The 23,603-nt window shown below is 41.6% G+C and overlaps 1 protein-coding gene across 1 annotated transcript in view; it reads left to right on the plus strand.

Annotated features, from left to right (window-relative positions):
- Positions 1-23,603, plus strand: part of PTPN21 (protein tyrosine phosphatase non-receptor type 21) — a 145,174-nt gene that overhangs the window by 15,347 nt on the left and 106,224 nt on the right. Inside the window, exons 3-4 of the mRNA XM_030213742.1 lie at positions 334-614; positions 19,255-19,424. Coding sequence (XP_030069602.1) covers positions 435-614; positions 19,255-19,424 — 350 coding nt within the window. The 5' untranslated portion in view covers positions 334-434. The remainder of the gene's footprint in view (positions 1-333; positions 615-19,254; positions 19,425-23,603) is intronic.

Raw genomic sequence — 23,603 nt, forward strand, 5'->3', positions numbered from 1 at the left:
TGTCAAGCTAAATATTCTTTGCCAATATAATAGAAGTATGGTACAGGAAGGCCTTGGAAGATGACAGGCAAGGCAGTGACCAAGTTTAAATAAAAAGACATTTGGAAAATCAGAAGACAGCATTTTTTCAAATTGAAGCAAATTTCAGGTCTGATACCAAAACGGTGTTGTCTGAAACCTGAGCCATAGTTTGTCATTATGAGGAATTGTTAAAATGTGTAATTTGTTTGTGTTCTGATTTTTCTTGTCAGCATCTGAGCATGCATTTGCTCTTGGAAAAAGGTGAACCATTGTATCGCTGTCTCAAGTAATTCACTTTTCTTTTCTTCAAAGGGCTGTAGATGTTTCCTTCACTTGGCTTCCTCCATCTCTTTTTAATGGCTGCTGGATGACCGTAGTGGGATTTGACTCTTGAAGCACAGATTGTTAATAAGATGCCATTGCCTTTTGGGCTAAAATTAAAGAGGCGTCGAAGGTACACGGTATCCAGCAAGAGCTGCCTGGTTGCCCGGATCCAGCTGCTGAATAATGAGTTCCTGGAATTCACGCTGTCTGTGGAGGGTGCGGGGCAGGAGTGCCTGGAAGCAGTGGCCCAGCGCCTGGAGCTCCGAGAGGTAGGAAACCATCAAAGCTCCTGCATATACACTGAAGGACATCACAGAAGGTTTACATTTGGATAGCTGCTTTTAAATCTTAGTAGCCAAGTAAGAAAGCGTATTTAAGGTGCGTAATGAAAATAGAGAAGAACCTTTCTTTATTCTTTCCAACCCAGTAGAAGTAGAAAAGAATTATAAGAAAGGGGTCAAGAATGTGTGTCCGGAATTAATTATTTGAAATTGTCCATGGGGTAAAAACAGTGAAAGGACACATTTGAGTTGGAAGGTGGGCCAGATCAGACGGTCGTGGTGGTGATGTGTGTGTGTGGGGTGGTGGTGGTGGGGGGGGAATTGGCTAAATAAGCCTCTCAAAAAATGGCAGTGCCTTTGTGTGGAGAAATGGAAATGAAATACAGAAGTTAAGAAATTGCTCCCTTCAAGGTACCTCTTCTGTTCCTCAGTCTTCTTCCCTCCCAGAACTAACCAAACACCTCCCACCCCTCCAAAATACTGCCCACAATTACTTCCCCTCCCCAGCATTTTCGATATGACACTAAGTCCTATTTAGGACAAAAATAGAGTGTCAATCATAGCGATTTTTGTTTTCAAGAATTGCTGTTTTCTAGATGTTTTTGTGCTCAGTGCATCTATCTTTTGGTACTATTAAAAAAATATCTATATATATCCCAGGGAAAAATGCACAAAAATAAGTCATTGGAATGTCTGAGAGCCAGGATTCTTAAGAACATAAGCGTTGTCATACTGGGACAGACGAAGCTCCATCAGTGGCCAATCCAGATCACAAGCACCTGGCAAAGACCCTAGAACTATAAAACAAATATTATGCTGCTTATCCTAGAAATGTCGGGGTTTTAAGAGCACCAACTTGTTCAAGCTAAGTGCTACATAAAATTAGATGTTAGCATATTGACAAACAGAAATATATCTTTATATATAAGATTAGCAAAGGGTGGTGGAGGTTCAGTCAATGATTAGACAATACACACAGATAATACACCCAGTCATTGGGTGAAAAATCAAATAATCTTTATCGTGTGTTACATATGAGACTACTCCACTCTCAATAAGCTGAAGAAGCAATACACTTGTATTCATGTGTGTTTAAACATTTTGTTATATCCTAGAAATAAGCAGTGGATTTTCCCCAAGTCCATTTTAATAATGGCTTATGGGCTTTTCTGTTAGGAAATTATCCAAACCGTTTTAAACCCTGCTGAGCTAACTGCTTTCACCACATTTTCTAGCAATTCCTGAGTTTAATTATATGTTGAGTGAAGAAATATTTTCTATTGTTTATGTTACATTTACTACTTAGTAGCTTAATTGTGTGCTCCCTAGTCCTAGTATTTTTGGAAAGAGTAAACAAGTGATTCACCTCTATGCGTTCCACTCCACTCAGTATTTTGTAGACCTCTCATATCTCCCTTCAACTGTCTCTTCTCCAAGCTGATGAGCCCTGTCTGCTTTAGCCTTTCCTCATATGGAAGTCATCCCAGCCCCTGGAAGGGGCAGACACTGGATGGAAGGGAAAGAGGGCAGACGCTGGATGGAGGGGGCAGAAAGAGAGAAGGCAGACACTGGATTGCAGGGGCAGGGAGAGAGAGAGAAGGCAGATGGTGGATAGAAGGGAGAGAGTGAAGGGAAGATTAGGAAAGCAGAAACCAGTGACAGCAAAGGTAGATAAAATATTTGTAATTTTTTTCTGCTTTAGGTTAAAGTACTATTGTAGCTGTGTTAATGCATGTTTATAAATAGAAAATGGAAATAAGGTAATTTTTTATTGGACTAATTTTAATACATTTTGACTAATGTTCAGAGACCAAAAACCCCCTTCCTCAGGTCAGGACAGGATACTGTAATAGCAGTATCTGTATTGACCTGCGAAAGGAGGTTTTGGCCTCTGAAAGCTAAATGTATTAGTCCAATAAAATGGTATTGTCTTGTTTTCCTTTTTTGTTTTATTTCTATTTGTTAATTTGTAAATTGTGGATTAGTATTTGCTAGTTTTTTTCAAATTTAAATCTGCTGTCTTTATATTTTGCACAGTACTAGGGGACATACATCACTATCACTGTTTCTGTTTCTGTGGTATTGCATTGTATGCAGACTCTGCCTTCTTGGGGTTCAGTTTAATTTTTGTCTAAATATTTATATTTATATTTCATTTAAAATTTGCTATACTGCTAATGCTCACTAGCAGGTCTTGGCATTCACTATGATTAAAACCAGTTTGTGGTTACTTATTCTATAGTGGATTAGGGTGTATCTGTGTTTGTGAAAAAGACATGGTTTTCTGTTGGCATTGACTATGCATGATCTGTACTATTCTGGCTGGTTTAGTTTTACAACAGATGTTTGATGTTCTACTGCTCATTGCAGTGTTTAGGATGCTGCCTTTTCCTAGGTACACTCTTGTGTGACTCATAAAAGTTACTGCTTAAGATATGGTAGAATTGCTCTGTAGGTCCTGAATGACATTTGTTGTGTTTTGTATTCTTAGTATGTATAATACTGGATTTTGGAGGGGGGTGTTAAAAAATGATCGGCCCCGGGTGTCAAATACCCTAGGTACGCCACTGTTAGGTAGAGTGGGGTTAATACAAATGGTCATATTCCCTAGATGGTTATATGCTCTCCAGAGTCTACCACTGAGATTGCTACAGACAAATTTGAAGAAAACATATAGATTATTTAGCAAATTCTGTTGGGCTGGTAAGAAGCCAAAACTTAGAGTGGATAGGTTGACTGGTACTTGGGGTGGGGGTGGGGCTTCCAGATTTAAGACAATATAACTGGGCTTGCTTATTGAGACATTTGGGCGATTGGTTTGAATATAAGCAGGTATATACTCCAATAGAACTGGAAAGAGCACTATATGCTCCCTTTGACTTTTATTCATTATTACACTTGGGGAGGGCAAGAACGCCGAAGATTTTGAAAGATGGAATTTTGATACGCCCTATGCAAGATGTCTGGAGGGTGTTAGTTAATAAGTTAGGAGGCAACGCAGAGGTCTCGGACCAGCTGTCATTGAGGGGAAACATAGCTTTTGAGCCGAGGACCGATAACCCCACTTTCCAAATATGGGAACGGAAGGGCATAATTAGGTTGGAGAATCTATTGCTGAAAGAGGGCCAAATGATAAGTTTCACGCAGCTTCAGGAAAGAGTGGGGTCATACGTACAAATTAGACATTACATGACGGCTCTAGACCAGCTGGGCTTAAGGATCCCCTTGGGTGCTAGAGTTCGAGATTTTTTTAAAGGAGTTTCCGATGTAGGATTTTCAGTTTCAAATTTATGTAAGGCCCTGTTACAGGGGGGACCAGACAGGGACTTTACTTCTTTGAAAAATAAATGGGCAGAAGATTTTGGGGTGGCTTCGGTTTTCTGGGATGTGGCTGCCACTATTTGAGGCATTCCTGCGTTGACCGTTGATACTAGACTACGGGAATGTGGGTTTCGAGGCGGGGGTTCAATTGGCACATATGGGGGCAAGCGGAGTATATAATTGTATTAAATGTAAGCAGTCTGTTCACACTCTCGCGCGTGCTCTTTGGGGATGCCCACCAGTTAAATCTTTTTGGGAGCAAATCCAAAGATGTTTGAGTCGGCTGTTGGCTCGAGACATAGGGGGCTCGGTGGAGCAGCTGATTCTGGATGTTCCTCAAACTTTCCATACTGTGAATAAATTTGCTGCGTTATTATGTCGTAAATTTGCTCTAGTGGGCAAAAAAGTCATTTTGCAATATTGGACAGTAGAAGAACCGCCAGCTTATTGGCATTGGAGGAATCAGATCCATTTATTGGCAGCTTGGGAAGCAAAAGATGCTAGAGGCTCACCTACGAGGTGCAAATTTTATTTGGCGACTTGGAACCCATATCTCCAAATTTTACGTCTTATTCTTAATAGCATGTGATAAATCGATGAAGTGCGCCACTTCCAGTAGGATGAAGAGGTGCTAGGTCTTGACAGCTTCTGAAAAAGGGAGGGAGGGGGTGGGTAGGGTTGGAGGGATGCAGTGGGAGAAGGGATAGGGAAAGGGGGTTGGGTGGGGGGGATAAAAGGGGGGATAAGGGGAGAGGGTTTTAGTATAAGAGGTATAGAGGGGCATAATCGAACGAAAACGTCTATCTCCATGGGCGTTTATCTCCAAGAACGGGTCCGTGAAGGGGCGGACCGAACCGTATTTTCGAAAAAAATAGATGTCCATGTTTTATTCAACAATTTGTGAGCTGGGCGTTTTTGTTTTTCAGTGATAATGGAAAATGAAAGCGCCCAGCTCAAAAACGAATAAATCCAAGGCATTTGTTCGTGGGAGGGGCCAGGAGTCGTAGTGCACTGGTCCCCCTCACATGCCAGGACACCAACCGGGCACCCTAGGGGGCACTTTTACAAAAACAAAAAAAAAGGTAAAAGAGCTCCCAGGTGCATAGCACCCTTCCCTTGGGTGTTGAGCCCCCCAAATCCCCCTCAAAACCCACCGCCCACAAGTCTACACCATTACTATAGCCCTAAGGGGTGAAGGGGGGCACCTACATGTGGGTACAGTGGGGTTGGGGGGGTTGGACGACTAAGCATTAAGCAGCACCATTGTAACAGGTAGGGGGGGGGATGGGCCTGGGTCCACCTGCCTGAAGTCCAGTGCACCCCCTAATAACTGCTCCAGTGACCTGCATACTGCTGCCAGGGAGGTGGGTATGACATTTGAGAGTGAAAATAAAAAGTTGTGAAACGGTATTTATTGTGGTGGGAGGGGGTTTGTGACCACTGGGGGAGTCAGGGGAGGTCATCCCCGATTCCCTCCAGTGGTCATCTGGTCATTTAGGGCACTTTTTGGGGCCTTATTCGTGGAAAAACAGGGTCCAGGAAAAGTGCCCTAAATTCTCGCTAAAAACGCATATTTATTTTCCAGTATCGGCGAAAGGCGCCTATCTCTGATCGCCTGATAACCACGCCCCAGTTCGGCCTTCGACACGCCCCCATCAACTTTGTCCGCATCCGCGACGGAGTGCAGTTGAAAACGTCCAAATTCGGCTTTCGATTATACCGCTTTATTTGTTTTTGTGAGATAAACGTCTATCTCCCGATTTGGGTCGCAATATAGGCGTTTTTCTTTTTCAATTATAAGCTGGATAGTGGCAACTCAGATCTGTCATGTAATTTGACAGAAGTTTTGATGAATATGAAATGCTTCCCATATAGGGCAGAGGTACCATATATATAGTTAGGAGGGAAACAGGGCTATAAGGAACAAAGCCCTGGCCTGGTACCTTAATTGGAAAGTATAACAATATGCAACACAGAGGATGCCACGACCTTGTGATTATATATCTCCCGTTACTAAGTTTGGTTTATAAAGAAATGGTTTATGTTTTTTTGATATGTGTGGTTGTACCGCATAGAGTTCTTGGAATAATGTTGGGAGCCGAGGAGGCGGGGGGTAGGGAGGGGTTAGGAAGTATAATGTTACAGGAAAAATGAGGTTAACAGTGTTGCGCTCTACCTGTTTAGCGATAGTGGTTTGAAATTATGTTGTAACTGAAATGTGCCGATGAGCTGTTTTGCGATACCTTTATTAATAATAAAAAAATTGTTGAAACATATGAAGCTGGTAAGATGGCTTCCCTTCAGTGTTTTTACACATGGTTTGCCTTGTTTACCCTCTTGGTTTTCCTTGTTAGGAGGTTTTTTTTCTTTTAACATATTTTTACATTTATTGTTTACTCGATATTTGAAAAATTATTCCAGGGAAGCTTGAAATTAGTCAAGACATTAAAAAAATTACATTATTACGGAAATCCTCAAGGAAATTACTTTCAGGTTTTGGTCCAGTAGTTAAAGGCACTATGAGGGGATCTAATGGCAAAGAAAAACATTGAAAAAAATCAATCCTAAAGTGCAGGCATAAGAAAACAAAATTCTAGGATACAAAGATTTGGGCTTTAAATTATCTGTACAAGGCATAGCCCTAATAAAATTATCTGAAGGAATATTTACTTGGAGATCTCAATACAGAGCGAATGACAGTGGCATATGCTTTCTCTTTCAGCAAAAGAAATTATTTACGCCTCTTCTGAGTTAGCTTACAAAGGTCAGAAAACACCCAAATACTTTTCTCCAAAAAAGGAGTGTGCTTAACCTGGAAATATGTCTTTGGAATAGGATAGCAGCTCGAATTTTAAAGTGAGTCACCGTTAGCATTGCCTGAATGTTCACTATCTCAAGATTTTTAGCTCCAGTTAAATTTAGAATTGAATGTGAATATCAATATTTCTTATTGATATTCATATTAATCCATTTTTGTACTTAAAATTTTAATTTTAATATTTATATTGTGCTATATCCAACTGATGCAGGCGGCTCTTAAACATGGTTGTCAATTTTTCATTTGATTTGAGTTTGATGTTTTACATTAATAGTTTGCATTAATTAATTTAGCTATTGATTAATTTGTTTGCAAGTCTTGATGTAGTTTCTCCTCTGTTCCTGCTGTTATATCTTACTGGGCCAGCATAATTATCCAAATAGAAAGATGCACCTTGAGCTTTTTAAATTGCACAGGTCCCTTTTTTTTCATGGCAATACAAAGAACATTTTGCAGCAAAAAATTGGAAACTCTGCAAAAGCAATTAATGTAATTGTTTACACAATATGTTTAAATATGTACCCACATTCAGAGATGCATGTAGAGGTACTTTAGGACAATATAAGAAAGTTTATTTTGCAAATGAACAAAGAATATTTTTGGGAGCAAACAACCTTAGGTGACTTACATCTTTTTGTCTTGTGTGTGCACACATTTTTGCATGTGGCTGCCATGAAGATCTGCATCAACCTGGTGACACAGCAATCACTGCAGTACAAGAAAATGATCTTGCTTTATTTATTAAATTTGTGTCTTGCTCCGTCACCACTGGGTCAAAGCGTGTTACAAAAAAACATTCTTATGCCTTTTAGATCCGTTAGGTCCCCTTCAAATCCTAGACCTAAACAAAAGATTGTCACAGATAACAGACTGTTGTTTCTTTCTTTACAACATCGTAAAATCCGCCCCTTTCTTTCCTAGCACTCTACCAAAATCCTCATCCACACCCTTGTCACCTCTCGTTTGGACTACTGCAATCTGCTTCTTGCTGGCCTCCCACTTAGTCACCTCTCCCCTCTCCAGTCGGTTCAAAACTCTGCTGCCCGTCTCATCTTCCGCCAGGGTCGCTTTACTCATACTACCCCTCTCATCAAGACCCTTCACTGGCTCCCTATCCGTTTTCGCATCCTGTTCAAACTTCTTCTACTAACCTATAAATGTACTCACTCTGCTGCTCCCCAGTATCTCTCCACACTCGTCCTTCCCTACACCCCTTCCCGTGCACTCCGCTCCATGGATAAATCCTTCTTATCTGTTCCCTTCTCCACTACTGCCAACTCCAGACTTCACGCCTTCTGTCTCGCTGCACCCTACGCCTGGAATAAACTTCCTGAGCCCCTACGTCTTGCCCCTTCCTTGGCCACCTTTAAATCTAGACTGAAAGCCCACCTCTTTAACATTGCTTTTGACTCGTAACCACTCGCCTCCACCTACCCTCCTCTCCTCCTTCCTGTACACATTAATTGATTTGATTTGCTTACTTTATTTTTTGTCTATTAGATTGTAAGCTCTTTGAGCAGGGACTGTCTTTCTTCTATGTTTGTGTAGCGCTGCTTACGCCTTGTAGCGCTATAGAAATGCTAAATAGTAGTAGTAGTAGTAGACTGGCTCAAGATCAGTAAACTTTCTCTTAATAAATCGAAGACCCTCGTTTTTAATGAATCTTCAGATAAAACACTTGAAACACCCACCCTCCTCTGCTCGATCCTGGTCTTGTTGATTTTGGATTACTCTGGCAAGGGGCTGTGCGAGCAGTTATTATGATTCTTGATCCATTCTTCATCCATCTTTTTGATTGTCTCCTGCTGATGGACCGATTAAGATAAGTCTATTCTGGACTATCATTTAAGTTCTTGATTCAGTTATTCTGGACATTTAACATTAGATTCTGTTTTGGGGCAAATTTAAGCACATTATTTGTGAGTTTGTTACACTGCAGTGTGCAGTCTTTATTTCATTAATCGTGGAACCCGAGGATGTAAGTTTATTTATTTTCCCACCTCTTTGCAGGCTCAGTGTGGCTTACAAATACCGTAGTGGCGATTGCCATTTCTGGAATAAGAAATACAGAGTAATGTTCCAGTTAGAGTATATAGAATAAACAGTAAATTAGAAGAAAATCGGTAATCAATACATTTCAGGTTTTGAAATCAAGGGTAGTGAAAAACATTCAATAATGACAATGTGCTAAAGTAACCAAAATAAGAATAGTCCAATGTTAACTAATTCTGGTGCAGTTCTGATGTCCTGTTTTTTTAAGAAGGGTCCTTTTGATAAGTGTCTCTGAACAGGTTAGTCTTTAATAGTTTCCGGAAGGCTGCCAAATCGTGTGTTGGCATTCGGCAGTGCATTCCAACGTTGCGTGGAGATGTAGGAGTTAAACTAGATGCATATATTGATTTAAATTTAAGTCCTTTGCGTTTGGGATAATGGAGGTTCAAGAAAGTACGTGACAAGCTTTTTGTATTCCTTGCTGGTAGATCGACGAGGTCAAACATATATATCGGAGCCTCACCATGAATAATTTTGTGGACCAGGGTGCAGATTTCGAATGTAATTCGATCCTTTAATGGTAGCCAGTGTAATTTTTCTCTGAGGGGTTTGGCACTTTCATATTTCGTTTTTCAAATTGACTGCGTATGTTCTGCAGCAGGTGAGTCCCTTTTGGGTTCTACAATTGTTGTTATTCAGTTGGTGCATTACCATCATAGTTAATACTGAGGGTCCACTTACGTTACAAAAATTATTTTTTTCCTGTGTGAAAGTTTTTTCTCCATATTGACTTCCTCTGTGAAGAGCCATATTTATTATTTTTTGATATTTTGTATCTCTTCATAGAGTTAATTATTGTTTGAGATATATGTTCATGGATGCATAATATTATGTACTTCTACTACTTCTTACTTCTTAACATTTCTAGAGCGCTACTAGGGTTACGCAGCGCTGTACAATTTAACAAAGAGAGACAGTCCCTGCTCAAAGAGCTTACAATCTAATAGATAAGAGTGAGACAAATATAGGCCAATCAAGCCATTGTGACATCACTGATGAGGTTGGCTCTTAGGCATTGGTGGAATGAGGCATTATGACATCACAATCTCAGCTCTGGTTAAATCACTGCTCTATGTAATACTACTACTACTACTTAACATTTCTAGAGCGCTACTAGGGTTACGCAGCGCTGTACAATTTAACAAAGAGAGACAGTCCCTGCTCAAAGAGCTTACAATCTAATAGACAAGTGAACGGTCGGTCCGATAGGGGCAGTCAAATTGGGGCAGTAATACCCCAAGACCACTTCTAAGGAACTGAAGTGCACCACCTTGAGTAAGGGGATTGTCAATGCTAGAGCAATTGGGGGTCACTCCTGCCCCACGTTAAATCTCAGGGGTGGTTACCTAAGAAGTGCTAGGAAAACTGGTATGTAATTCCTCAGAGTGTAACAAAGTAAAGCCATAATGGCAATCGTGTTTCATATCTCCTGATGACACTCCTCGTGAGCTTAGGCAAGTCACTATGGGGTCCTTGTATTAAGGTGCGCTAACGGATTTAGTGCGCACTAAATGCTGCATGGCCCATTGTATACCTGTTACTGCACCTTAGTAAAAGGAGCCCTTTATCTCCTATTGCCTCAGATAGCTGCTTAGATTATAAGCTCTCTGAGGTATGGGCTGGTCTTAGACCGAGGCAACTTCATAGGGCCTCACTTAAGGAGGCCCCGCGTGGCGCGCCTCAACTCTGCCTCCTCTGCTCCATCCTGCACCGGCGCTTACAGTCCGCTGCCAACCACCCACAACCCAGACCCAGCCAGACTGCTCTGCTGTGCGTGAGCCGGCTGCCTGCCAGAGACTTGCAGCAGCCGGGCTGCAACGCTCCCTGGCCCTGCTCGTCCAGTCACCGCTCCGGACCGTACCTCTCCCCCTGAGTGAGTCTGCACCTCTGACCCCCCGGGCCGCGTGGCGTGATGGTCGCGACACGTGCTGCGTGCATGAGCGCCGCAGACTGTCTGCAGCAGAGCAGTAGATCCGTCCTGCTCGGCCCTCCTGAGTGACAGACAGTCCTGGTCTGCCACTGATGATGCGGCCCACCCCCGCAACAACTTCCTTCTTCTAGGGCGGGCTGCGCGGGACGGGCAGAGAAAGTTGAGAGAGTTCCAGTTCTAGCTTGAGCTTCCAGACGCAGCCAGTCAGAGACAGAGTGACAGACAGAGTCGGAGTCTTCTTGAGTCAGAGAGTTGTGGTTTATATTTTAAAACAATTTTAATACCTTGGTGGTCTATATGTTTTTATATTGTACATTATATTTTACACATCACTTTATTTATTGTATATCTTTCATTTCATTTTATTTTATTGCATATATCTATATTATTTTTGCTTATCAATAGGGTGGAGCTAGGGCGGGGCCCCGCACTAAGACCGGCCCTGGGGCTTATTGTACTTGACCAGTAAAAGAGTTGCAAACCACTTTAAACATGCATTGGGAAAGGCAAGCTAAGAATTCCTCTTCCTTCCCCTCTCCCACCAGGTGTATACAGTGGTTGATGCTTGCGTACTAGTTCTTGCCCCCCGTTTCCTCTAAAGTAATAGTTTTGCCGTTATTAAGCATTTCTATGTTTAATTTTGGTCTAAGTCAGTGCTTCCCAAGTCAGTCCTGTTGTACCCCCTTGCCAGTCAGGTTTTCAGGATATCCACAATCAATTTGCATGAGATCCATTTGCATATAATAGAGGCAGTGTATGCAAATGGATGTCATGCAAATTGATTGTGGATATCCTGAAAACCTGACTGGCAAGGGGGTACAACAGGACTGACTTGGGAAGCACTAGTCTAAGTTGAGTAAAGCATGCGGTGACCTACTGCTACAGCTAAGTTATCCATTTTTTTTCACTCAGTAATGTGCTTTGTGATTTTATTTTCATTCTTTCCAGTTGAACTGAAGTTGAAAAATATGGGGTTAAGAATTTTTTTTTGTATGGGGGCAGAATGCTGTGAAAATGTAGTGGAACCAGATTTGGAATTGGAGAAGAACTAGTGAAATGAGTTTGAAAATGGGCCAAAGCAGACCAGAAAAATTAGACCCCCCCCCCCCCCAAAAAAAAAAAGAAATGCTCAATGAATTTCTATTGGAGAAGCAATTCAGCTTCTGCGGCATAGAAATATTGATAACACTGAAAGTCAGCAGTTGTTAAATTATCTTTCAGTCTATGTCTCCCTGTCAGACTCATACCATGCACACCCCCCTCCCAATCTGTTCTTAGTGATTTAGATGTGTATTTAATTTTCTTTGTTTTATACTGTACTGTGAAACCGAATGAATGAACCAGTGTCAGAAGTTCTAATCAAGAGCCATCAAGCAAAACATCAGAAAGGGTCCCCAGAGCAGGGGTTGGGAGATGGGTGTCTAGCGCTGTAAGTAAGTCCCCTCTAACCCCGGGTACTCCCTGCACTGTAGAATTTACAGCACTAGTCTGTTAAACGTATAGCTCTCCTAATGGTTACTATATTTGGTGACATCTGGTGACTGCCAACAAGTGGTAGAAAAGTATGGCAAGACTTATTGCTATGAGGCAGTAGCACCCTGAAGTTAGTCATTCTCATCCTTTGAAATCCATTCACAGTGACACACACGCACGCATGTAGGAAAGAGTTCTCTGAACTATGTTTCACATGTTCCCCCCCCCACCCCCCGCTACTAAAAGATAATACCCCTAGCATGACAAGTCTGTGATTGGATCTGACCCTGGCAACCTAGTTCATTTTACTCCCATCCCCACTAGTGCTGGCCTTCCGAAAGCCACCAAACTTAAAACACAAGCTAATCAGAAGTAAACTCCCAACACAGACTGAAAATGAAGAGAGAGGCACATTTCCCTGCAATACATCCAGCTGCAAGCTATGCCAAAACATTTCACAGGACCCCACAGTCATTCACAAGGGAAAAATATTCAACATAAAGGAATCTTTCACATGCTCATCTTCCAATGTGGTATATATCAGTCAGTGTAAAAAATGTAACGAAGGATGCTATATTGGAGAAACAGGCCAGATGCTTAAGACAAGATTCAATCTGCACAGACATCACATGAAAATAGCCGGTGCCAGTCAGGCCCCCACCCCTGTGGGCCAACACTTTACAAGACCAGAACACTGCACCAGTGATTTCACAGTAAGAATCCTGAAAGGTAACTTTAAAACAATACAGAAACGTAAGACCTTTGAAGTCAGAATGATTGAATATTTTGACACCCAACAGACAGGACTTAATAAGGATCTGGGTTTTCTAGCCCATTATAAACCATAAAGTTGTATTTCTCTGTTTATCACCGTCCTCTCACCTTCCTGTTAGAATATCAATGAAATGCTTTGATGGCCCCATGCATACCCGCACCCTCCCACTCTGTCAGACTGTCAAAGTAATGCTTTGATGTTTCTCTTATATATACTATCTGCTACCACATTTGCTTATTTCCGATCTGAGGAAGAAGGGCAACCTTCGAAAGCTAATCAAGAAATGTATTATGTTATGACCAATAAAAAAGGTATCATTTTATTTTCTTTCCATGTTTTATTTTGTTTGATTTCTATTGATAACCTTTAAGAGTGGACTAACACGGCTACCACACCTCTCTACTCCTGTTTTGGAAGAGGTAGAGCATATTGCCATAAAGGTTTTGTAGTTGCTGTCACAATGACACTTGTTTTATGTTTGCATTGAACAGCTCTGTTATATCTTCGCTGAATATGACAGGACCTACTGTTCCTAAGGTTTATGTTTTTAATAAAGACTGGTTTCAGCACTAGGCAGTTTCATTCATGTCTTCCTCTCTTTGTGTTTGTAACATTCTTTTTGGCCCAGTCGCCAATTAAGTAAACATTCCAGCAGTCTCTCCCACAAAAGCAATCAGATGGCTGTTGGTTGTACAGACATTCCAAGGTTCTGTTTATCTTTGTAGTGTGATTTTTCTACCTGGTGCACGAATGACTAATAGCCATAGTCAAAGAAATAAACATGTCCGAGTTGGTCCGAAAGAAGTTTCACATTTTTGCGGAGTTACATCATGTCTTTTTTTTCAGCTGTCACCTTTTGTTACACTTTTGTTTTGCTTTCTGTTGGTTTCACAAACACAGAAAGAAATGTGTTATGATAGAAAAGTGGTGTGTAAATTCTAAAATAATTAAAGAAAATGATCTCACTTCAGAGCTATTTTCTAGTCCCTTTTCTCTACTAAGGATCATGGTAGCCTGATTTCTCATCAGTTCTTCTAGACGATGTATGATTTGGGTTATGTTTAATGTTGTTGTTTTCATGGCATCTTTTTATCTTCCCCACAAGAGAAACATAGAAACATGACGGCAGATAAAGGCCATATGACCCATTCAGTCTGCCCCATCCTCTGTAACCCCTAATTCTTCCTGTTCCTAAGCGATCCCACATGCTTATCCCATGCCTTTTTCAATTCTGGAACAGTCCTCGACTCCACCACCTCCACCGGGAGGCCATTCCACGCCTCCACCACCCTTTCTGTGAAATAATAGTTCCTTAGGTTACTCCTAAGCCTATTCCCTCTTAACTTTGTCATAATCCCCTCATTCCAGAGCTCTCCTTCATTTGGAAAAGGCTCTCTTCCTGTACATAAATGCCCTTGAGATATTTAAATGTTTCTATCATGTCTCCTCTCTCCCTCCTTTCTTCCAGCATATACATGTTGAGGTTCATAAGCTTGGCCATATAATTTTTGCATTCAAGACCGCTTACTAATTTCGTAGCCGCCCTCTGGACTGACTCCATCCTGTTTATATCTTTCCGTAGGTGGGGTCTCCAGAACTGCACGCAGTACTCCAAATGGGGCCTCGCCAGAGACTTATGCAACGGCACTATCGTCTCCTTTTTCCTGCTGGTCATGCCTCTCTTTATGCACCCAAGCATCCTCTGGCTTTGGCCGTCGCTTTTTCTACCTGTTTGAAAGCTTTAAGGTCATCAGACACAATCACCCCAAGTCCTGCTCTTCCTTCGCACACCGAAACTCTACACTCCCTATACTGTACTGTTCCCTCGGATTTTTGTGACCCAAGTGCATGACCCTGCATTTTTTGGGCTTAAACCTTAGTTGCCAAATATCGGTCCATTCCTCTAGCTTCGCTAGGTCCTTCCTCATGTCATTCACACCCTCTAGGGTGTCCACCCTGTTGCAGAGTTTAGTATCATCCACAAAAAGACAAACCTTACCAGACAGCCCTTCCACAATATCACTCACAAAGACGTTAATAAGAGCCGCCCCTCCGGTACTCCATTGACGACCACCTTTTCTTCAGAGCAAGATCCATTTACCACCACCCTCTGTCTCCTACTATTCAACCAATTTTTTACCCAATCAGTTACTCTAGGTCCCACACCGAGGGCGCTCAATTTATTTTATCAGTCGCCTGTGCGGAACCGTGTCAAAGGCTTTGCTGAAATCCAAGTATACCACATCAAGTGCCCCTCCCACGTCCAGCTGTTTGGTCACCCAGTCGAAGAAGACAGATTCGTCTGACACAACCTGCCACTAGTGAAGCCATGCTGCCTCGGGTCCCGCGTTCCATGTAGTTCAAGAAATGTCACAATCCTCCTCTTTAGAAATGTTTCCATTAGTTTACTCACCACCGAGGTCAGACTGACAGGTCTGTAATTCCCAACCTCCTCCTTACTTCCACTCTTGTGCAAAGGAACACATCCGCCCTTCTCCAGTCCACCAGGACCACTCCAGTTTCTAAGGAAGCATTGAAGAGGTCCGTCAGCAGAGCCGACAGAACTTCTTCGAGTTCCTTAAGCACCCTCAGGTGTATCCCATCAGGCCCCATCGCTCTGTCTACTTTTAGTTTGGCAAGCTCCTCACAAACACAGTCCTCTGTAAACGGGTCTTGGTCTACCATATATCCATCCCCTTTAGCCTTTGTTTTCTGCAGCCCTAGCCCTGGTCTTTCATTCGTGAACACAGAGCTAAAATAATTGTTAAGCAGTTCAGCTTTATCCTTATCATCTTCCACATATTTCTCTCCCTCAGCTTTGAGCCTCACAATGCTATTATGGCATTTCCTCTTGTCACTCACATATCTGAAAAAGGTCTTGTCCCCCAATTTTACCATACTAGCTATCTTTTCCTCCATTTGCCGCTTCACTTACCTGATAGCTTTTCCAGCTTCTCTTTGCTTATTTAGGTATTCTCTCCTGTCTTCATCTTTCTGAGTCGTCTCATAACGTGCAAAGGCTAGCCTCCTTTCCCTTATCTTTTCAGCTACTACATTCGAGTACCAGAGAGGCCTTCTTTTCCTCTTACTTTTATGTAATTTTCTAACATAAAGGTTAGTTGCCTTTAATATAGCTCCTTTCAGTCTTGTCCATTGCTGTTCTACATCCTTCAGCTGTTCCCATCCCGCTAACTGTTCCTTGAGAAATTCCCCCATCTCGGCAAAGTTAGTTCCTTTGAAATCCAGGACCTTCAATCTCAATTGAGCCTTCTCTTCTGTTTTAAAATTGAACCATACCATATGGTCTGCCACCTTGACGTCAGAAACGTACTCCTCCATTCATAAGCACCAGGTCCAGAACAGCTCCATCCTGCGTCGTTTCCATCACCCACTGCTGGAACAATTCTTACTGTAGGGATTCTAAGATCTCTTTGCTTCTAGACGACCCCGCAGCCGGGACACCCCAATCAACATCCGGCATATTGAACTCACCTATCAGTAGTACTTCCCCTTTCCTAGCTATCTTGCGGATATCTTCAATTAAGTCCCTGTCCATTTTCTCTGACTGAGAGGGAGGTCTGTATATCACTCCGATATAGATACATTTTCCTTTCCCTCTTTCCAGTTTAACCCACAGTGCTTCTTCCATACCCCACATGTCCTGCAGTTCTGTCACTTGGATATCATTCTTAGCATATAATTCCACACCTCCACCCTTTTTTCCTACTCTGTCCTTCCTGAATAGATTATAGCCAGGTATAGCAACATCCCAGTCATGGTTCTCCGTGAACCAAGACTCCGTGACCGCCACTAAATCCAAGTCCGCTTCCATCATTGTAGCCTCAAGTTCTAGAGGTTTGTTTCCCATACTACGGGCATTGGTATACAAGGAGGCATATTTTCAAAGCACTTAGCCTTCCAAAGTTCCATAGGTTTCTATGGAATTTTGGAAGGCTAAGTGCTTTGAAAATATGCCTCAATGCTCTCCAGATTTTACTATTTTTATTCCCTTCTTAAACTTAAAACCTGTGGAATGTGTTTGCTGTAAAGCCTATCTCTAGAACTGTATTAAGCCACTTATCTACACAGCTGGTTGGGATTAGGGGAAGGCAGGTTAAGAAATGCCCAGAACCACAGCTCTAAGGACAGGATAACCAGAAATAATGCCAGAACAAGTCTTATCTGTGAGCTGTCTTCAGGCAGGAGTCAAGAAGAGACCTGGTGGTTCCTGCAGCTCTCTCAACAGAAGCTTTAGACACACCTACACTTTACAAATTGCCTACAAACAACCGGGAGGGGGAGGGCTCAGCACACTTTATTTATTTTTTATTTGTTACATTTGTATCCCACATTTTCCTACCTATTTGCAGGCTCAAGGTGGCTTACATAATACCGTAAAGGCGATCGCCAAGTCCGGTATGGAAACAAATACAAATTAATATTAGGGTCGGGTAAGGATAGTATCTTCAGGTACATAGGGATAGAAAATAGGAAGGAATATATAATGTCCAGTACAATCTATGGTTTTGCTGTGTTGCAGGGTTGAGGCATCTAAGTTAGGTCGGTGGGGAATGCTTTTCTGAATAAGTAGGTCTTTAATGCTCTCCTGAAGTTTAGATGGTCGTAGATTGTTTTCACAGTCTTTGGCAGTGCATTCCACAATTGTGTGCCTATGTAGGAGAAGTTGGATGCATAGGTTAATTTGTATCTGAGTCCTTTGCAGCTTGGGTAGTGGAGATTCAGGTAGGTGCGTGATGCTCTGGTTCTATTTCTGGTTGGGAGACTTTAAGGAAAAGAAGAAGAGATCTAATACTTTCTGGCAGTTTTTAAATCTAGTTCTCAGATTAACAGATATCAATAAACCAGTTAGAAAATGCAGTGACAAGGACAGACAATGATTAAGGGGGGAGATGACCAAAACCACAGCTTTAAGGTAGGGATAACTAGAAATAATGCCATAACAAGTCTTATCTGTGAGCTGCCTTCAGGTGAACAGATTTTTAATGCTGAAAATTATATATCATATGATACATAGCAAAGCAATCGACAGGTCTCTGAAACCCGTAAGCAATAATTCTTAGAATGGGCTTCTCTACGTTGTATATTAATGCAACTTTCTTATATAGAGTACGTTTAATTTTTATAGAAATTATGTCCTCTTTGGATGTTGAACTCTTAAAACATTGGCTGAGGCATGGAGTGGAAAGTAGGACTGTGGAGTCAGTACACCAAACCTTCGACTCTGACTTCTACTATGGAAAATAAACCGAAGATATGCAGTATCCTGTAAGATTTTATTTTGAAGCTGGAGTCGGTACCTTTTCATTGACTCTGACACTGACTCCACCCAAAATTGCTTTTGAATCTGACTCCACAGTCCTGATGGAAAATTGAATTTCTTAAAAGATAGGGGGCTATTTGTAGTATGGTGGGAAAGAAAGAATTGTGTTCTTGTGAGGAGGATAACAGGATTGTAGAAACAAGGTTTAGAAGCTCTGAGAAAATCATGACTTGTCTGTCTCTATATACTCTTATATGTTTTTGTCCAACTCTGTAGGTTTTTAGTTTGCTGTTTCGGTTGCAGGACAATTCAGGCAGCTCTAACAGAGAAGCGAGACTCTTCACTTAAGAGGGACCAATCTTTGTTCTGTAGAGAGAGTTTCCATATTAAATGGACATAAAACACCTAATTACACAGAAAAGATCACACTGTATATTGGATGTGTCGTACACAGGAAAAATTGTTGCGTTAACAGAGGTTTGAAAATCCATGAAGAGTAAGACCAGTCAAGGCAACCAGCTTAGTTCACTGAGAAATGATACATCCCAAGGAAGTCAAAAGGGAGAGCTGGAACTGCAGATAGAGATGGATGAATATGGAGAGGTTAATTGTGCAAGTAGGTGGTTAATTGCTAGTGTATGATAGAAGGTGATTAAGACGCTCTTCAGTACTCATTTGAAGTCATGAATGGATGAGAGACAAAGGGTAAGACTAGAAATAAGTTGAATCAAGACTGTAAATTGAAAATAAGTGAAAACGTGGAAGTACTGTAATAAGATATTAGGCGCTAATGGAGTCCTTGAGAATGCGTTATAACATGGTGGCGCTCTGCTAGTCTCTGGTAGAAGCATTTTGAATCCAGAGCGGGCAGAATGAGTACATTCAGACATTACTTTGGTGTTATCCCTTTCTGTCTTCGGTGCAATATTTTGCTCACACAAATTGGTGACTGACTCTCGTTGTTTTATTTATTTGCAGATTACTTATTTCAGTCTGTGGTATTACAACAAGCAGAACCAACGCCGATGGGTGGATTTGGAAAAGCCTTTGAAGAAGCAGCTAGACAAGTATGCTTTGGAGCCTACGGTTTATTTTGGGGTGGTGTTTTATATACCTATGGTGTCGCAGCTGCAGCAAGAAATTACCAGGTGAGTAAATTCTGACAAACTGTTAACTCCTTTCAGTCTCTTCCATTCGGAGCATGCAATGAAATGTCTCTAGTTCAAAATCAACAAATGTCATTAATAAGCAGTGACAGTGTTTGCTGTAGACAATATTGATTTCAAGATGAACTTGCATATGTAATGGAACAAACCATCTTGCAGAAGATAATGTCTCTAAATGGGTTAATTTTGCCCGTACCAGGACAGGAGTGAACCTCACCCCAATGCCAGGGGGTACGTTGGAGATGATCTCAATCACCAACGTTATGATTTTGGGAGCCAGCGACATTACTTTAATTCTGAAAATAAAACGCGTTTCCTAAATACGTGCCGTTTATACATTTTTTTCAAAATGCAATTATAATAGAACTTTTAATTTTTGAATCTTTTTCCATTCTGTTTGCTACATGATTGTAACTTCTGCAGAATAGTGGATATAGCATTAAGTCCACATTACACCTCTTGAGGTGTAGTTAATTTTTGACTTACCTCAAATTAGGATGTTTTGCAGTAATTCATTTTACTATTACTGAGCTGCTTTGCATGTATTTGTATTTAACAGAGCTCATTAGTGTTTTGTGTGAAATGTTTATTTTTGTGCATTTTAATGCTACTACATGTATTGCCATTAGCACATTTTTAACATGTAAAACTCCAAAATAGGAGTTTAACACTTGTAATTGCTTTATGTTGCCACCTTTTTTCTGTTGACAGACAGGACTGAGGGCCAGATGCACTAAACTTAACGAGCCATTAACGAGCAAGTAGATTACCCTGGCATGCACTGAAGGCTTCACCGAGCCGTTTTCCGATAACGGTAGCAGCTAACGAAAACGGAATGCAGATGAGCAAATTGTGTAGAAACCCTATTGTAATGAGATGTAGTACCGTTTTCCGATTGCCTTAACGCTGGAAAATGTAGCGAGAGGTCTGTACCTCTCGTTGGGGCTGCGCGGGATTGAAAACTTCAATAAATATAACAAAAAAAATAGGGAGGGGGGAATGTCCAAGTGCTCGTCAGGGACATCCTTTATGGACATCCTTCACCCGAAAAAACGCCCAAGTGCTTGTCAGGGACGTCCTTTATGGACGTTCTTCACTCAAAAAAAAAAAAAAAACCACAACAAAACCCACCTTAAGCTTTAGAGGTTATTATTAGCGCTCCGCACACAGCTAGGTGACATTATTGCAGATTGCTGGGATGAAACAACTCTTTCATAGCCTAATGCTAAAAACTCTGGCACGGTACAAAACAGCTCAAGGCTAATGGCATGCAAATTTTATGCGTGCTGAGCATTGGGAAGTAAGGAGGGGGGAGTGTGCCCAGCACATGTGTGCAACTGCTGTGCGGTAAGCACAGCTCTTGTGTGCATGCCTATTTGAACAGGGTCCCAGGCTAGATAGTGGCGCAGGGAAAGAGGTTCGGATATGGCGCAGCCCTGCTTTTTTCTGTGTATTACTCGGAAAACAAGACTAGGTAGAAAAACAAATACAAAAACACTGGCATTCTGAAAAAAATGCCTCCTTTTTTTGAGATCACAGGGTTTATGGAGAAGGATTTTTGTTTAAATAGATAAATCATTCTGAAAGATTTAAGGTTGCTATGGTTTGCACTTGCTGTGCAGTCTCAAGCAGATTTTCTTCAGGGTCCCAGGCTTGAAAAACGTGCCACTTTCCCTGTATTTTTGGAAAGATTGTTGCAGGCCAGACAAAAAGACAGGAGGCTTGCTCGGAGCTGAAGGCCTTTAGAAACCCTAATGCCAATAGGGTTTAAAGCAATAGGAGTGCCCTTGTGACATATTTCTGCCTACATTTGCATGCGATCTGCGGTGTTCCGGCCTGCGCTTGTTTCACATGGTTGGGCCTTTTGTGCATTGTGTGCCAGTAAACGCGGACACTAGCCTGGCACTAATGGCCTCTAGCACCCACGTTTACCTCTGAGCATCGGGGCCTCAACTCAGAATTAAGTGCAAAAGTTCTGAGCCTTCCCACGTGGAACAGTCCCCTCTGCAGTTTATTTGTGCTCTGCCAAACGCATGAAAACAAAGCTCTCCCAAAAATTGAGAGGTTCATTCATTGTGCATTTTCCACATTATTGTTAATTATACAATCCTAAAAAATAAAAATTGTTATATGTGACCATCTCTAGGAAAAGACAACTAAGGTAGCAAATCCAAAATGTTGAGAGTGGCTGATTTTTTTCATGTCATGGGTCCATAAGCAGTCTCTTAAAAGTTACGTATTTGAATTTCTGTGACTGTTTATTTTTCAAATAAAAATATGGGGTTTGAACTGTTGTATTACAAACTGTTTGCTGTAACAGAATTCATTAAAGCCTCTTTTTTTTGTTTCTGGAAACTTTAATCACCTTTTCGCAGAGATGGTCACCTATTAGCCATTTTCTTTCTTTTAGTCATGTCTTAACCAAAGTCCAGGTTCCACCCATGCCTATAATATGGGAGAAAGATATGGAACTTTAACTATTCCAGGTTTATAATCTGCCTCAGTTTCAACCACAACCAAGGTGATTTTAAGCATTGTGGTTTTATGTCTCCATGAGCCAGTAAGCATCCCTTTAATGGGCAGTAAAACCATTATGAGGTGGAGAAGAAGCTACTATTTCCTGAAAAGAAGAAAGAAAAGGCTTCTCTGAGCAGCAATCAGCTGATTTTTCAGCACATTCCAACAGATTATCTTCAGCTGAGGTTTCAACCACCTCCCTGTGCAGTGACTTCCTTAGATTGTGAGCCAATTAGGGATGAAATACCTGCAGAAACAATCCAAGCGGTTTATATATATATATATATATATATATATATATATATATATATATATATATATATATATACACACTATCTACAGAAAGGCAGCACATCAAGCATGGAATAAACATAAACTTCAAAAGTCTAGTCACAAATGTGCAGCACCAGAAATCGGTTAAAAGTGTTGAAAAGATGGTAAAAATAAGGAGAGAAAAAGACAAATGCAAACAATAAGGAATAATGCAAAACAGTATGGCAAAGTAGACTCTCTTAGCTGCACGCTATTAGAATATCTCACTGTAGTCACACACACGAAACACAGACCTTCGCTAAATACAGAATACTTGACCACTGACTAGAAAGGGAACTATGTAGGCAAAAACTGAACTGGAAACCCCACGAAGCCAGAGTTTGGAATAATGGTTCGATAGAAACAAATATGTTTCCTTTTGCACTGTGCAAAATAATAATAAAAATAGAGATGAGTATTTCCCAGAATTGACAGAAAATCAAAAGCTTCCACAAAAGTGGAGTGCCTCAGGGATCGGTGCTGGGGTCGATTCTGTTCAATATATTTGTGAGTGACCTTGCCGAAGGGTTAGAAGGTAAAGTTTGCCTATTTGCGGATGATACTAAGATTTGCAACAGAGTGGACACCCGGGAGGGAGTGGAAAGCATGAAAAGGGATCTGAGGAAGCTAGAAGAATGGTCTAGGTTTGGCAATTAAAATTCAATGCGAAGAAATGCAAAGTGATGCATTTAGGGAGTAGAAACCCACGAGAGACTTATGTGTTAGGCGGTGAGAGTCTGATAGGTACTGAGGGGGAGAGGGATCTTGGGGTGATAGTATCCGAGGATCTGAAGGCGACGAAACAGTGTGACAAGGCGGTGGCTGTAGCGAGAAGGTTGCTAGGCTGTATAGAGAGAGGTGTGATCAGCAGAAGAAAGGAAGTGTTGATGCCTTTGTACAAGTCGTTGGTGAGGCCCCACCTGGAGTATTGTGTTCAGTTTTGGAGGCCGTACCTTGCGAAGGATGTTAAAAAAAATGGAAGCGGTGCAAAGAAAAGCTACGAGAATGGTATGGGATTTGCGTTCCAAGACGTATGAGCAGAGACTTGCTGACCTGAACATGTATACCCTGGAGGAAAGGAGGAACAGGGGTGATATGATACAGACGTTCAAATACTTGAAAGGTATTAATCCGCAAACAAATCTTTTCCGGAGATGGGAAGGCGGTAGAACGAGAGGACATGAAATGAGATTGAAGGGGGGCAGACTCAAAAAAGATGTCAGGAAGTATTTTTTCACGGAGAGGGTGGTGGATGCTTGGAATGCCCTCCCGCGGGAGGTGGTGGAGATGAAAACGGTAATGGAATTCAAACATGCGTGGGATATGCATAAA

Source organism: Microcaecilia unicolor, chromosome 9 (assembly GCF_901765095.1).
Source record: "Microcaecilia unicolor chromosome 9, aMicUni1.1, whole genome shotgun sequence".
NCBI lineage: Eukaryota > Metazoa > Chordata > Amphibia > Gymnophiona > Siphonopidae > Microcaecilia > Microcaecilia unicolor.